This window comes from Ovis aries, chromosome 26, assembly GCF_016772045.2.
Source record: "Ovis aries strain OAR_USU_Benz2616 breed Rambouillet chromosome 26, ARS-UI_Ramb_v3.0, whole genome shotgun sequence".
NCBI classification, from domain to species: domain Eukaryota; kingdom Metazoa; phylum Chordata; class Mammalia; order Artiodactyla; family Bovidae; genus Ovis; species Ovis aries.
Genome location: NC_056079.1, coordinates 15,121,071 through 15,137,669, shown reverse-complemented (window position 1 = coordinate 15,137,669; position 16,599 = coordinate 15,121,071). Strand labels below are relative to the sequence as shown.

At 45.6% G+C, this 16,599-nt stretch overlaps 1 protein-coding gene across 14 annotated transcripts in view; it reads left to right on the top strand.

The window, feature by feature from the left end:
• The window catches only part of SORBS2 (sorbin and SH3 domain containing 2), a 209,376-nt gene that overhangs the window by 50,660 nt on the left and 142,117 nt on the right, over nt 1-16,599 (top strand). For 7 of the 14 annotated variants that reach the window (XM_042241332.1, XM_042241303.1, XM_060407126.1 and 4 more), the window contains exons 3-4: nt 7,404-7,545; nt 13,757-13,812. The exons of the other annotated variants lie outside the window; for them this stretch is intronic. In XM_042241332.1, the coding sequence (XP_042097266.1) occupies nt 7,522-7,545; nt 13,757-13,812 (80 nt within the window). In that variant the 5' untranslated portion in view covers nt 7,404-7,521. The remainder of the gene's footprint in view (nt 1-7,403; nt 7,546-13,756; nt 13,813-16,599) is intronic. 14 annotated transcript variants of the gene reach the window in all.

The following is a 16,599-nucleotide window of genomic DNA, read 5'->3' as shown; positions in this document are numbered from 1 at the left end:
ATGCTGTCTATATTCTTGATATTTTCCAGTGGGAAAGAGACAGCATTGCGGGGATGATGAGGAAATTTAGACCCCTGGTTTATAACTTATACATATGTGATACATATAGTTGACTCTTAATATGATGCTTTGTATCATCATTTTCATTTACATATGGGGAAGAGCTTCAGAAGTGTTAACTTTCTCTAAGTCCCTGGGCTAGTGAGTTACAGAGCTGGGATTCAAACCTGCTTTGTGCCACATTCCAGTATCCAGGTCAGCCCACGACAGCAGGGAATCTCTCCATATTAGGAGACAGGTAAAAGGAGGTATTTGCAAGTAGCCATATAAATGGTTACATTTGAACAGTTTACTATTTCCCCAGTGAATACACTTAGCAACCAGCCCTACCAGACAGAAAATTAAGCCACAGCACCCAGTTAGGGCTGCAGGTGAGCAACAATTCCCCAAAGAACAGCTAATTTTTGGTTTATAAGGAGTTTAATGGGCATACACTCAGTAGGCATGCAGTTTCTTTTGGGGGTTGCATCAGAGGCTCTGATCTCCATTTTCGTATTTGTTTTGTCTACACGGGCAACACAGAGTCCTCCATTAGCTTTGTAAACTCCTGGCAAACGAGTCCACTCTGGCCCATTCTGCTTTGGCCTCTGCAACATCTCCAAAATTATTTCCTCATCCGTCAACACGTACGTTAACTAACATATCTGTGTAGTTTCTTCCCTACCTAAAACTGCGCTGGCCTAAAAGTCCATTTACTCTGAGGTTATACAGCTTCACACATTTGTCTCTGTAATTCTGGCCCCAGATGGCCAGGAATCAGAGGTCCACGTGTTAATGAGTTGGTATCTAATTAGTTCTGATATCCAATCCCACTAAGATTTCAGGTAAAAAAAAAAAAAAATGTGTTGTTTTTTTTTTCTTTCTCTCTTGTTGTTACTTAAGACAACATGAAGGCTCTGTCTCTATCTCCCTCAAGGCTTGACTCTCGGTGGGGTATCAACAAGGCAGGAAACTCAAAGTAATTAAATCTCCTCTGACAGTCTCTGCCGTTCCCAGGAGTGGCTCAGAGCAGGGCCAATTCCCGGCGCTGTTTGCTCTTGGCAAAACCATGCCGTCTTGCCTCCTGACTGAGGCTCTAGGGTCACTCCCATAAGGCACTGGTTTTTGCAGCAGTGACTTACATTGTCTCAGTGTTCCTCTTCTCTCCAGATGGTCAGAAGCCACTTCTGCTTCCAGGGAGGCTGGGCACTTTAGTCTCCTCAGCACCGCCAGGAGGCTGACTCATGCACTGGTGGCTGGTCCCTACTGGTAGCTGTGGAATTCCATGGCTTTATCAAGGACCAGTTTTTTTTTTAAAGAGCCTTACTCAAAGTTTCCTAAATATGCATTAAAAAAACAAACAAACAAACACATAACCATAGCAAGCAGAGCTACTTTTCCAAACATCGTTTTGGTCTTTGCTCCCCTCTGAGAAAATAACAGCATCTTAGCTTGGAATTCTCTCTCATTCTTCCTCAGGTTCTGTTCCAAAGGGTGGAGCCTCTGGTTTTTGCAGGTGGAAAGTTGCTGCTCCTTGCACTTGGGCACTGGAGCTCATCAATAAATTAGGCTCCAGAAACAGCCCAAAGAAATCCTATAGTTGCCAAAGGTAAAAGGTGAACTGGCTCTAATCATAAGCCAGGTTTGGCTATCATTTTTCAATATGTTACTTGGATTACCGAAAAAAAAAAAAAAAACAACACAAACTGATAAATCAACTCAGTAGCAAAATCTAATAGCATCAGAGATTACTTTGAGGTGGTGAACAAATCAATTTTATGCTTCAAATGTCACTAATATAAAAACTACAGACACAAAGCCCATGATAAATCTCTCCCATCCATTATTGCTGCTGCTGCTAAGTCACTTCAGTCGTGTCCAACTCTGTGCGACCCTATAGACGGCAGCCCACCAGGCTCCTTAAAATTGCCCTGGGCCCTCCCTTGATACCCTCGACTGGCTGTGGAGGGTGAAAGAAAGTGAAGAAAGTGCTAGTTGCTCAGTTGTGTCCGACTCTATGCGACCCCATGGACTGAGGTGTCCATGGGATTTCTGAGGCAAGAATATTGGAGTGGGTAGCTGTTCGCTTCTCTGGGGAATTATCCCAACCCAGAGATTGAAACCGGGTCTTCTGCACTGCAGGAAGACTGTTTACCATCTGAGCCACCTGGGAAGCCCACCAGGGAAGGCTGTGGAGGGTGTTCTTGCTTTAATGTGTAAGGAGATGATACACCCCCTAGAGGGTTTCAGCACTCTGCTCCCCGTTTCCCTTTACCTCAAACCCCAGAAGCAGATGTCTATAGCAGAGGGGTAAGAGTGATAGATACATCCTGAAATTATGTTCAAGAACCAACTGCATGAATCAAAGGCGGCATGATTAAAAAGAGCTTCCCTGAATGACTAAGCATCCTCGGGTGGGATTTGTGGAGGATTCGTATAAGGTCCAGAAAGCCTAGCCTGTCATTCTCAGTCACCCTACTTTATACCCTGAGGCCCTGGGCCACAGCTCGCTTCATTAGAGCCCAGTTGTCATGGATGAGGCCAAGGCCACAGGCCTGGATGTTGTCGTGTGTGCATGCTTAGTCACTCAGTCGTGTCTGACCCTTTGCGACAACATGGACTGTAGCCCACCAGGTTCCTCTGTCCATGGGATTCTCCAGGCAGGAATACTGGAGTTGGTTGCCATTTTCTACTCCAGGGGATCTTCCCGACCCATGTCTCCTACATCTCCTGCATCTCTTCACCCACTGAGCCCTTGGGGAAGCTCATCAGATGTTTGTAGGGTTGATATAATTTCCCAGTTACACAGTACCACCAAGAACAGCCCTCTCTACCTCAGAGCACACCACCCCAAAATTCACAAAATGTGCCTTGAATGGAAGACAGCTTTGTAACCAGCTCTTACAGCATCTTAGACCAAACCTGGGGAGACGTGTAAGAATCCCAGGTCCAGGAGGTGGCAGAGACCACATCTTCCTCCTCCAGACGGGGAGCAGTGCATGCTGGGAGAGGACAAGGGGACACCATTGCCCTGATCGCCTCTGAGTCTAACTCACTGTCTGGGGCCCAGGAAGGGACTAATGATGGCACAACCTGCTACCTCTGGCTGTTCCTGAGAGAGGACAGAATGGTTTCGATGCCGTGGGCTCTTATCGAGAGAAGTCAGGCCATCCTGAACACAGAGCCCATTAACTACGAGCCTCCAGGGTTCTCCTATCACACAGATCATCAAAAGCCTGTTTGCACTCACAGCCAGACATATGCAATAAGTTCAAATTACTGCATCAGGGAAAAAGTGCATCCCTTACTTACTGCTTAAAGCCTACAGGCTGCAACTAGTTTAGGAGACAGTCTGGTTGATGAGGAAAAAAAATCTCCCCACACAGAGACATTTTACCAGGCATTCCTAACTGTGCATCAGTCTAGGATGAACTCAGCTTGTCACAGCTTGTCATGGTTGCTCCCGCCCTTCAAACACAGCCTCCATTCTCACTTAAGTGACTCGGATGAGGTAAAAGAGACCATGTGGATCCATAGACATCCATCACATTTCTCAAAAACAAACCCCCCAAAACTGACTTACGGTGATGTCAGTGGCAGACTTTGCAGAAACAACAAAATGTATTTGAATTATGTCACCAGGGGAATCATCTTTCTATAACCTTTCGAGTCACTTAAGTGTAGAGAAAACATTCTCACCTATAAATCTTACCTAAAGGCGACCCTGATGAAAAGTCACTTGCTGTCCCTCCCCCAAGTGTCTGCCATTTTGTTCTTCCTTCCGTGATTTCTCCCTCTGCTATCTTTTCCACGGCTTATACTGTAGAAAGATAGGGTTGAAGTATTGCTGATGAGTGGCGACAACTAAAATATGATCAGGAAGACTTATTTGGGACAGCTGGGGCTGCCCCACTTTTCAGGAAGGCCACAATGGCAGCGTCATGGCCAGGGGACAGAAACCCAAGCGATCAATGAAACAGGCTTTCATCACAGGCGCCTAAGTTGGTATCTTCAAAATGTGCGTGGGTGGTAGGTGGTGGGGGTAGTATATGTTTAAAAATAAAAGTGTACCATCTAAAGAGAACCAGAAAGAGAAATGCTATTTGTCTGTTGCTACTTTGTTCTTTATCTATGAAAATAAAATTTAAATCCTCACCAAGTATTAAGATCATATTCTACTAAATATTACAGTTCTACTCTAGATAGGTTAGTACACTGATTGACTGGTACAAGAAAGTGGATTCCATATTCACCAAGTATTCTGGGGAGCCTTGGAAAAGGCTTTATGGAACTACTGTGTTCCCAAATCCCACAGGAATGCAGGAACTTACAGGATAGGCTATTTGTTTTGAAATCACTGGCACTGACATGACCATAGTGTAACTATATAGTTACAATAGCATCCAGCCATGTGAACTTATAGGAAGAGAAAGTGGGAGACAGAAAAATAAAGCAAAAAGGAGAAGGCGAGGAGGAAGAGAGGAAGAGGAAGAATTAGGAGAGGGAAGAGAAATGATACAAAGAATCTTAAGTTTGCCTTGTCCCACCACTCATTTGATATCTGAAGCCTCTCTGAACTTGCAGGAGTGGGAGAGGGGAAGGAAGGGTAATTGAGTAGATAATGAAGTAAACAAAAAAAGAGCTCTCAGCTACTGGGGGAACACCCTGCAAGGAGGCAATAAACCATTGCACATCACACTTTTTAGCTCCATGTCCTCACTTCATCCTGAGGACCAAAGGATGATGGGGAAGAAGTAATTACAAGCTTCATAGTCTGGTTACCAGTCCTGGTCTTTAGCCTCCTGGGTACCAGGCAAGGAGCAAGGTGAGCCGCCTGTGCAAAGTCAGCATCAATATCCAGGATCTAGTGGGTTCTCAAGACACAGCGAGTTACCACTGTAGGCTTTCCCACTGTGCTGAAATTTAGAGAGTCAAATGACTTATCGAAAGTTCCCTCTAAGCAGCAGATTATAAAACAAGCCTGCTCACGAAGATGCTACAAAAAGAGTAATGTGAGCATGATCATAAAAATACAGTTAAGATACACTTCAAAAGGAAAGTGTATCAACCAAAAAGTAACAGCACCAAAGCTCAATCTTACCCACTGTCTAATCTTGAGATCTGAGGTTCAGATCTGTGGTGCTTTGTAGATGGGGGTAAAAGAGATGCCTCCTCAGGAAACTGGAGCTGGTACCAAGTGTGTCCCAAGGACTCAGGGCTTTTTGTCGCCACTCTCCCCGGGGCCCTTTAGAGTTGGGGGGTGGGAGTTGTTGACACGCGCCGCAAGCTGTGTGGCTGGGAGTGGGGTCAGACCGTGAGCACACAGGTATGCATGCACACTAAGTCGCTTCAGCCATGTCCGACTCAGTCTGCGACCCTGCAGGGCTTTATAAATACACCTTTCCAGCTGTGTAACGCCCATCCAATAGCACAGCTCACGGGTTAGGAAACACTGAGTCCACTTAATACCAAATTCATGCGTGATTTTAGCAACTGTTTCTCTTTCCTGACTTCCCTCTATTTTCTGTCCTTTTTACCATAGCGGATACATCTTTACTTCTAATTTTAAACTTTGGCTATAAGTTTACCGTTAAAGCTAACAACTCTTGTGTATTTCCTATGTCAAAGACACGATGGTGAACCATTCTGGTGGATTCGTTTATTCAATCCTGGAAGTAAAGTGCCCTGGGGTATAAACTCCATGAGGGCAAGGACTCTTGTCTGAATTCCTTTTGCCTGGGGGCAGGGGTAGTAAGTACTCCATAAATTTTTGCTGAAGGAATGACCAAATGGATGAATGAGTGAAAGAGCAGCCTAGGAAGCGGGTCCTATGATCATTCCCATTCTGTGACATGAACAGTGGCCAGTCAGTGGTGAGAACAAGACACGGAGCCGGGCAGTCTGTCCCCACAGACAGTGCTTCTGATGCGTACAGGTGCCAACTTCACACAAGGTGGGTTTTGTATTTTATTCACTGCTTGCTTTAGGTACCGAGTCGTCCTCAAGTGCCAGCTGACAGGCTTGAAAGATAGGATTCTGAAGGGTTGTCTGAATCCCACAGCTAAACTCCTGGAGCCAGGGATGTGTCCTCAAGAACTAGACACTATTTTCTTTACCAAGAATGAGCAAAATTAAGAAGTCAGTGGGGCGAGTTCAGTCAGGAAGAATGTGAGGGAGCTGAGATACCTATTTCTGAGAAAGGCAAGTGGGGGCGTTGGGAAGGGCTGCCAACTGTGGAAGGGACTCGAGGCTGCATCAAACCAGAAGGATTCTGAGATGCAGGAGACGAGGGGAGCCAGTGCCGACCAGGGTCAGGCGGAGGACGGGGGCGGGGCGGGGGGGGAGGGTGGCGGGAGGCGGTGAGCATCTTAATAACCACCTTAAAAGTCAGGCGTTCAAGTTTGCTCTCGTCCGCTGGCCACTGTATGATTTGTGGCTAGGTTAGTCCAATATGAAGGACCAGAGATGAAGCAGATAACAAAAACAAAAAATGTATTTTTAGTTTGCTTTGTGTAGAGTCTAGCACAGTGTCCAATCGGGGCCACAAAAGCAAGCGTTGTAATGAAGTCAGGAGGAGGGGAGGTCTGGGGCCTGAGCCTGGCTCTGAAGCAGTGACTGGGCTGGAGAACTGGAAGGTACTATCCATCATGCACTTTTCTCTGTTCCCCTCTTCTTTTTCCTTCATGACTCCTCTCGTCCTCTCTTTATATCAGGTCTTCAGCTGACATTTCTCTTTCATGTCTTATACTCAAAGACCTTGTCTGTATTCAGGCAAGGCATGGACCACAGGTCCTAACTTGGCAGTTTTTGGTTAGATTTTCCCTACGAATTTTCGGGTTCTAACTCTTCTTGCCAAGGGACCAGTACACGCAGCGGGAACTGGTCTGAGGTGCTTCTTTGGCAATTCTGCCCTCTCAGCATCCCTCCATGCCACAGCACAGACAAGTTGACCTTCAAGCCTTCACTTCACTGCCTGCCAGCTTTCCTTAATGCCAAAGCCACAGATCACTCTTGGGTTTGAAATCACCTTTTTGCACAAGCAAAGAGGAAAAGCCAAGCAGCACAGATAACTTGGCCTGTCCACCCTAGTGATACTCCGTCGGCTGGAGCCTCTGTGCCCGCGGACTCCTCACCCGTGCTTGCTCTCCGTCACTTATGTAAATGAAACAGCATCGCTGAGCCCGCATGGCTGGCGCCCTGATGAGTATCCTGTGCACGTGTGGCTGCTGGCCAACGCAGGCCAAGTCCAGGTTCAATGTACAGGCGAGACCGGCACTTTGCTCTGCTCCAGTCCCGTAGAAGACACCCACGGCAGACTTGTATTTCTGTCCAAGGCTCTGTTTTCCATCATCTATTTTTTATAGCACTGATACTAAACCGGCTGCAGCAGATGAAGGGTATTCTTTCTGGCTCGGGTGCATCACCATGCTGATCTGCCCCTCCTGGGAAGCAGGCTTGCTGAGTTAGCTTTTATCCTTTACCATGGGAGACTCAGTTCAACAAAACGTAAGTGTTTTGAGATGCCTGGTATTTTCAAAATGTAAATATCTACTTCCCCACACATGAGGGGCAAAGGGCCGTGTGATAAGATGGAAGAGGGATGGGGATTTTATTTGGTACCATTGGTGGCAGGATGACAGTGGGTTTGAAGACAAGCAAAAATTTGTGGCAACCTCCAGTTTCTCAGTATGTCATTAACCTCTGAGAGAATCTTAGTTTATTCTGAGGCAGTTTTGTGACATTTCAGAATCATACTGTCATCTGCTTTCTCTGAGATGCTCGCATATTCTCATCTTTATATGCTCGCCAAATAGAATAAGCTTGCATTTTTAGACTTCTCTACGAAGACTGATAAAGATTTGCAAACCAGGAAATTTAAAGATGACCATTTATAAAGGACCATAAGCCACTTTTCTCATATTGAATACTCCACATACCCTCACACACTAACAAACATAAAAAGATTTTAAACATTAACTAGTAATAGCATTATATATAAACTTAGAATGCTTTTGGCTTACACTAGATTTACGTAGAATGATTCATTAAATGTCAATAATAAACGACTGTATTTGTTGCCCAATATTAAGCTTTAAATCTGTAGTGTATTTCACCAGGTCGTTTGTGGTTTTATGAGAGCTAATGATCTTTATTTCCGTATGCATATTTATCACATTTCAGGTACACAGCTATTATTGCTTTTTCAAGCTTGTTTTTCTTTTGGCCTATATTCTCAACTCTAACTCTATTCAGCTTTTTGGTTTTGCAAATGTTATTGCCATTTTCAGCTGGTAAAAAACAAAAACATCCAACCAACCCACATGAACTGCTATTTTTCAGTGTTCCTGTGTGTCTGTGCTCTACCTAACAGCAAGATCTGTAGGACACCAGGAAGGGAAACAAGTCAGCTCCGGGCTACATTGTCCACTTTGTATTAAACTTGACAGCTAATTTGCATGTTCACACTTGTTTAATGCTGGAGTTCTTAAAACCCTGACAGCTGAACCCTTTTAACTTCAGCTAAGTATGCAAACAGAGAATGAACCCAGAGGGTTCCCTTGCATTGGTATCATTTCCAAGGTATTTATTTTGGTCAAATACAGAAATTAATTCATGTTTAATGCTCTCTAGTAAAAGGGAATCATATGAGGGCAGTGAGAGAAAAAGTAGTATTGAACGTGTTACAAAACAAGCCTGAACATTCCAGTGAGGATCACAAAAAGAATTCAGAGACCAAATATTTAATCAAAATTAATTTAACAAAATCACATTAAGCAAGGATCCTTCCTTAGACCCACTGATGAAATGTTTCAAATGCTTTTTCTATATAAAGAGACATTTAATCTGATAAAGCAAGTGGCATTTTTATACTCCAGAAAAATTATTTATTCTTAGAAAAGAAGAAATCCTGGACATGTAGCCAGATATGGGAAAAAATATTTAAGGGGGAACTTGTTTTGGCAGGAAAGAGAGAGAAAATACTTTTTTCTTCTGAAGCACTTGGCAAAGCAGAAAGCTTAAAATTATTTCCCAATTTGACCAGTTGCAAAACCACACAGCATGTTTTGCTTTTCTGTTCGGGGAGAAGGAAAAGCCTCAATGGGGATGGCCTTCTGAGTCCCATCACGTCCCCTATCCTGATGGGGGTTAGTCACGTTAACTCGGCGCTTGTTGGAATATCTAAGCTGTCATTTGTCCTGCCCCCCGCCCCCCGAATGAGACACACGGCATTCTGAGAAAGAAGCCAAAGCAGCCAATTTCTCAGAAAATACGAGAATGACCCCCGGAGGTTAACAGCACAATCTTTTATACAAAATTTGCTTCAAACATGGATCACGTGTTCTTCCCGGATCCGTGGAGTCTCTGTGTGTGCTGAAAGCCACTCACAAACAAGCTGCCCTGACTGGATCAGATGTGCAGGCAGAAGCTGGTGAACAGAGCATGGAGCTCACATCTCCTTTATTTTTTTGTCCCCTCGTGTGTTGTATTCCCTGAAACAGTTTCACTGAGGTAGATTAAGTGGTGAGCAAACTATCTCTTCTGATCTTGTATCTGGAGTCAACAAAGGGTGTTTCTGTCCGCTGAGTAGAGAGTGGAAAGGTTTGTTTATTGAAAGGAAATTTCACTGTATTATTAATTTTTTTTCCATGTTACCTCAGAGGTCAACAAGAGGTAGGCAGCAGACAGAACCTGATTGGGGGGAGATTTGGCTTTATCTGTGGGAGAGTCCTTTAATTCCTTCCACAATGTAAAACATAAATCCTCACAAAGATGCCCTACTTTCTTTGCCTGAGGCTGGGGAGATAACCAGAAGCTCCTCGCCTTCCCACCCAAGAATCAGAACCTTCACACTGTCAAGGGTCTTACAGACCATCTAATCTTTGAGCACACAATGTTTTAACATTGTTTGTTTGTTTGTTTGAATGATAGAGTTCCCTTCCATCCTCTCCTAAGAAACCCTCATTTCTTCTGAGTTGCGCCTTATGTCAGCATGGGTCCCCCTAAATGGTAGGGCCATTCGAGGGGAGACACAGGTTGTAAAGGAGCAGACAAAGTCTTGGTTCTGATCATGGGAAGGGGAGATCCAGGTGCAGGACAATCCCTCGGTCCTCCCCTCCTCGCTCCTCCCTGGCTGGGCAGGTGTCAGCCGTGGTCTGGCTGGACAGCTACCACTCTTCCTGCCCTGCCTCTTTAAACCCCAATCTACTGTGGAAATTCTACTTGTAAATGCAAAGTCCAAACCATCATTGGAAAATCAACCTCTCCTTGTAGCTCACCCTGAAACACAGTGAAAGAAGCAGTGGTTTGAAAGCCCTTAAATAATTGCTAAAAAGGGAGAAATTGTGGGCAATCTCAATAGCAATGAACACTGACCATTCTTACCCTGGCTCCTGTTCTTTAGTAAATGAGGGGAGAAGCTCAGATTCATAAGTGTTGCGAAGGGCGACCTAGGACTCAGACATCCTTACGTGCTTTACTCAACTTGTAACTTGAAGTGAATACGTTAGCGATAGGGGCCAAGGGAGAAAGTGCAGGACAGCCAGGTAAGCTTGTACTCTCAGGTCAAATGGATCAGGCTTTCTTGTTGGGGAACCCTCCAGTTAACCTCACTATGGGCTCAGTTCCTGATTGCAAGTCACCCCTGAGAGTGGGCCGCTGTGTGGGATGACCCATCTCTGAGTGAACGGGTGTTGAGCCCCGTCCTGGAGGACCCTTGGGTTGAGTGGGTTGTCACTCAGGAACACCTGGAGATTCTTAGGGGCTGGGGGTCACCCACAGTACAAACCCTGAGCTGTGACCAGGCAGCCTTGGCTCCTTTGCAAAAGGCGTTTTGTCTGAAGCCTCATCCTCTGAGTTTGTGTTAAAGTACCCAGACAGAGCTGAGTGCTGTGAAGACTGAATGTCATCGGCTTCAACCTCTCCTTAAAGCTCACCAACTTCCTTATTCTTCTGGGTCCCAGGTCTGCTCAGTGACCACCAGAGTACCCAGTTCCTTCATGAACAGACTTCTACATTGATTTTAATGATCCTAGGGCACCTGCAGAAAAGGGGAGACTTTCGTAGGGGAGGAACGTAACTTCCGCTCTATCCTCCCCTCTATCCTGAGTTCTTAGCTACAGCTCCTGTAATACTAACTGAAGACAGATGAACAAGAGACAAACAAGCATGTTTATTAACCTGTATGTGTTGTGTACATGGAGGTACACAGGGAAAAATGAGGAACTCCCCAGGGTGGCTTAGAATTCAGGCTTCACTGCCATCTTTGCAGAGAAAGGGGAGGAAGATGCAGGTCTCTTAGGAGAGGGTAAATGACTTTTAGGAAGATGAGTGGGCCCTTAGGAGAGTGCGTGGGAGGTGCGATCATCTGTGGCGATGTGCGTGTGCTGTGGTGTCATTCCTAGTCTCCAAAGATGAGTCCCTCTTCCCTCGTTGATGAAACTCCTGGAGGGGCTCCATGACCACTGAGTTCCTTTTGGAGCTTCTGTCTTTAGGCAGATAAGGGAACTCAGAAAAAAGCCTCTCCTGCATTTGCTGTTTGTCAAGTGCCCACAGCTCAAAATAATGAATATTCATTTACCTAAGCAGCATAACTTGGGGCAGTATATTCTGCAGGCCTTCACCGCTAAATGACAACACCTATATGCTGTAATTGCCTTCGATGCAAAGCGTACTTCTCCTTTTAGTTCAGTGCAAACCCAGACTTGCAGTATAGCACCTGCATGAAAGCTGGTGATTTCTGAGGCTGACACAGCTGTTGAGATGGTTCCTGACTGACTCGGTATCCCAAGCTCTCAAGAAGCCATGATGAGCAAATGCTTTGGGACCGTTAGAATGGGCCACTTTTAATGCAGCCATAGCAGAGTACATCTAAGCCCTGTTTGTGTGGGAGACCCAGCTCCCCACCCCCCACCTAGACCTGGGTAACTTGGCGGCTGACCATGGCTCCGCCTGGCGCATTTTTGGAAGGATTAATAGAAATGCTTTGGGAAAGAGCTTGAACACAAAACACATTGGCTGCAATAGATACTATAACTGTGTTGCTGGAAATTCAGCAACATTAGGATTGCATGAAAAATCAAATTCTGAACATTTTCTAAGAAATTTGTTCACTGCAACTTAACTTCATCAAGGCACATGCAATACACAGGATTTTAGTTTTCTGCAGGTAAATCATTTGTTTTGATCCATCAGTGATGAAGAGGACACACACACAAATATTTTAAAGATACAGTCCAGGAGTGGCAATTTAACTAAAGTTTAACAGAAAAGCGGATGCACTTTTAATGAGGTTTCATCAGATATTATTTATAAATAGTTAGCTTAAACAAAATGAAGACTTAGATTTGGGGGGGAAGGTTGCATGTGAGTATGTGTGTGTGAGAGAGAGAGAGACTGTGTATGTGTGAGAGAGAGAGTGTGTGTGTCTGTGTGTGCAGTTTGCCTTTTTCCTTGTCCGAATGGTTCCATTTAGGAAACAAGCTTTCTTCCCAAATTTGCAGATGTCTGCAAATAGTATTCTGCCCAGAAGGGAAAAAACAGCTTACTATGATTCATTTGAAACAAATCTCCTACAATGTCAAAAGGGAGTTTTTATCACTATGAGAGACTGATTTATCTGCGGAAACAGATATTGCTTCTCACCTGAAAATCAGGGCCTTCCCTAGAAATAGGTTGACTGACAAGATAGGAGGACCCCTGAGAAGTTCCCACTGGCCTCCAAGTGGCTCCTTACCTCCCATGACCCTTGCTTCCTGGCTGGTCTGAAATTCTTGCCCACAGGGTCAATCTTATGTTTCAAAAACACAGATAAACTTAAGATAGGATATACTGAGAGGAGAGTGTGTTCAACTTGTTAGCATCTCACAGAGCCTTAAATGGTGAGATACACTACTGTACCCCTTCAAGATTCAGTGAGCAGACCCAGAAAGGTGATTTTCAATTTGAAAAAAGCATTTGGGCAACTTAAACTTTGACTTGTAAGGAAAGGGTTGAGAGCTGACGAATCAATTGAGGAGAGATCCTTTGAGGAGGGGACATAATGGGGTCTCCTCGCAGGATGAGCTGGCTGTGGGTGGAGGGCAGACAGCAAAGCACGTGGTGAGTGAGGGTGGGGGTGGGGGGAGAACACTCCAGAGAACTGCCTGGATCCTGCAGGAAGTGGGGTTGCCTCCCTCCTACCCTTAATGCCTCCCACCTCTCCTATCCTGCTCCATGCAGATTTGGAAAAGACTCTGGAAGAGCCAACAGGAGATGGGAATGGTGGATACAAGATATATTGACACTATAGTCTTTGCTATCCTGCATACTTCCATTCTATTAAAATACTCATCGGTGGTAATGAAGCTTTGTTAGAGAAAGTTTGTTTTAAATAAATGGGGCGAGGAACGTGGAAATGGATCAGCAAAACAACTCAGGGCTGCCAAAGCCACACTGCCTGCTTCACCCCCACCTGAGACCACCGTGGGTTAAACAGCCCCGATCAACCGACTAGCTGCGGTGTGTCACAAACTAAAAATAACGACAGGTGTTGGCCCAAATATTTCCTTTCCTATTGTTTCTTGAGAACAAGGTATCAAACTTGGTCAAGGAAGAAGGGTATACACAATACAACGATAAAGTTAAGCTTTCCTGAGCTTGATTTCATTGCTATTTTGGTTGCTTTAGCGATCACCGAGCTGATCCCACCCACCTATTTATTGTAACGTTTCTTTTCTAGAGCCAGAATAGGACAGACTCATATACCATTCTGATCTGGGTGCATTTCTTCAGAAGGTATGCTGTGCTCATGGGGAACTGCGGCTGCCTGGGAGTGGGGCTGACAAGGCCGGGAGGAAAGTCTGTGCGTGTGTTTTAATAAGATTTCCCAGGGAAGTGAGGGACGTAAAATGATGGGCACCAAAGGCTGTGAGGCTGCTCCGCCCTCTCCTGATATTCATTCCTCCAGATTTCATCCCCAGAAACTCTGCTGGGATTCTTCAGAGATGCCCTTGGTTTAACTTGATTGATGTAAAGGAGGCCAGTGGGGAAATCAGAGGAAGTTGGGAGGTGGGGGGGGCGGGGGGGAGGCCAGAGTGATGGTTCTGGAATTCTTGACTCTGCCTTATTTCTCAGTAGGATATTGTGCTGTGTAGGGGTGAGGCCGGGGGGCGGGGCGGGGGGTGGTGGGGCTGGGACAAGGAATCTTAGGAATGCTGTGAGGAAACTATAATCAGGCCCCATCCTTGTCCTAAAGAGGAAACTCATCAGGCCCCACGTGCTTTGTGTCTGTGCTTAGTCGCTCAGTTATGTCCAACTTTGCGACCCCATGGACTATAGCCTGCCAGGCTCCTCTGTCCATGGGATTTTCCGGGCAGAATAGTGCCATTTCCCTCTCCAGTCGGGCCCCATCCTTGTCTGAAATATCTCCCGTCTCGCTGCTTCTCAGTTAGAGTCACGCCCGTGTGGTCCTACTTGTTATAGCGAGGGGATGCCTCTCGCTCACTGGCACTTGACAGGGCACGGGATGCCCTGACCACCATGCACACCCCTGAGAGCAGGACTTCTAAGGCCCTCCAAGCCACCTACCAGTGAATTTTCCCTGGCTTCCCACTGGGCTCCAAGAGTGGACAGGACAGCAAGGTGCCACCACTGGATGTCAAGGGGTCAACAAGGTCACTCTGCCCTTAAAGGCGCTAGAGAAGAACCCCTCTTGACCTTTTGCTTGCTCCAGGTGGTGGCCAGAAATGCTTGGCATCCCTTGGCCGATGGCAGCATCGCTCCAGTCTCTCCTTTTACTGTCTCATGGAGGTGTTCCTTTTCCTTGTGTGTCTGTCTCTCTCTGAATCTCTGCCATTATAAGGGCACCAGCCACTGATGTCCTTAATCCTCATGTGCAAAGAGCCTATTTCCAGGCGAGGTCACTTGCATAGGTACCAGGATTAGGACTTTACCATATTGTTTTGGGGACCCAGTTCACCCTAGGATCACCACTCCTGGGCACTGGGTCATGTCCGAGCAAGAAGTATCTTTCAAGTGTGGATCACTGGCTGGTGACCCTTCAGTCCCAGACTCAGCACTCACCCCCTCCCACATCTGTGCAACTGACCTACTCCACGGGGAGCACAGAGGGCCGTGGTCCAGTGTCTCACTGGCAGGACAGGCCCACCTGGTCCAGGTGATTCCTGAGTGAGATCAGAGCCTGGAGGACTCATCACCTCACCATTACTCAGGAGCTTTGGTCTGAGTGAACCTTAAGCCCACAACTTCAGTTCAGTTCAGTTGCTCAGTCGTGTCCGACTCTTTGCAACCCCATGAATTGCAGCACGCTGGGCCTCCCTGTCCATCACCATCTCCTGGAGTTCACTCAGACTCACATCCATCAAGTCAGTGATGCCATCCAGCCATCTCATCCTCGGTCATCCCCTTCTCCTCCTGCCCCCAATCCCTCCCAGCATCAGAGTCTTTTCCAATGAGTCAACTCTTTACATGAGGTGGCCAAAGTATTGGAGTTGCAGCTTCAGCATCATTCCCTCCAAAGAAATCCCTGGGCTGATCTCCTTCAGAATGGACTGGTTGGATCTCCTTGCAGTCCAAGGGACTCTCAAGAGTCTTCTCCAATACCACAGGTCAAATGTATCAATTCTTTGTGCTCAGCTTTCTTCACAGTCTAACTCTCACATCCATACATGACCACAGGAAAAACCATAGCCTTGACTAGATGGACCTTTGTTGGCAAAGTAATGTCTCTGCTTTTCCATATGCTGTCTAGGTTGGTCATAACTTTTCTTTATTTTTTTATTTTTTACTTGATTTTACTTTACAGTATTGTATTGGTTTTGCCATACATCCTCATGAATCCACCACGGGTGTACACGTGTTCCCAATCCTGAACCCCCCTCCCTCTTCCCTCCCCATACCATTTCTCTGGGTCATCCAGGTGCACCAGCCCCAAGCATCCTGTATCCTGCATCGAACCTAGAATGGTGAATAGGTTGGTCATAACTTTTCTTCTAAGGAATAAGCATCTTTTAATTTCATGTCTGCTGTCACCATCTGCAGTGATTTTGGAGCCCCAAAAAATAAAGTCTGACACTATTTCCACTGTTTCCCCATCTATTTCCCATGAAGTGATAGGACCAGATGCTCACAACTTACTTCTTCCTGAATACTAGGACCATCATGTAATAGATCATTCTTTTTTCACAGTCCTTCTGTCACACTTTGATGCCCTTGTAATCCACACACAACATTGAGATTATCTTTCAAGGGAATAAGTTTTCCTAAAACTTCATGGGTCTCCTTGATTGTTCTGAATTTAGAGGGCTGCAGAGTACGCCGGAGTTACTTATTCCTATGCAGAGAATTTATAAAATGACCCATCTCCATTGAACTTTCCATTTTCTACTTGTATATTACTTCTAAAAGGAAAATTTTTACTTCCTCTATTGTAAATCGGGTTTTAAAGGGGCATATTTCTCAAGAAAGCAGATCAGATATCAGAGCATAGATATCAGGCTGTGGAATTTATTATCCATGATCTACAAATAAGAATCTGTGTGATACTTTTAGTCCTTTGTCTGC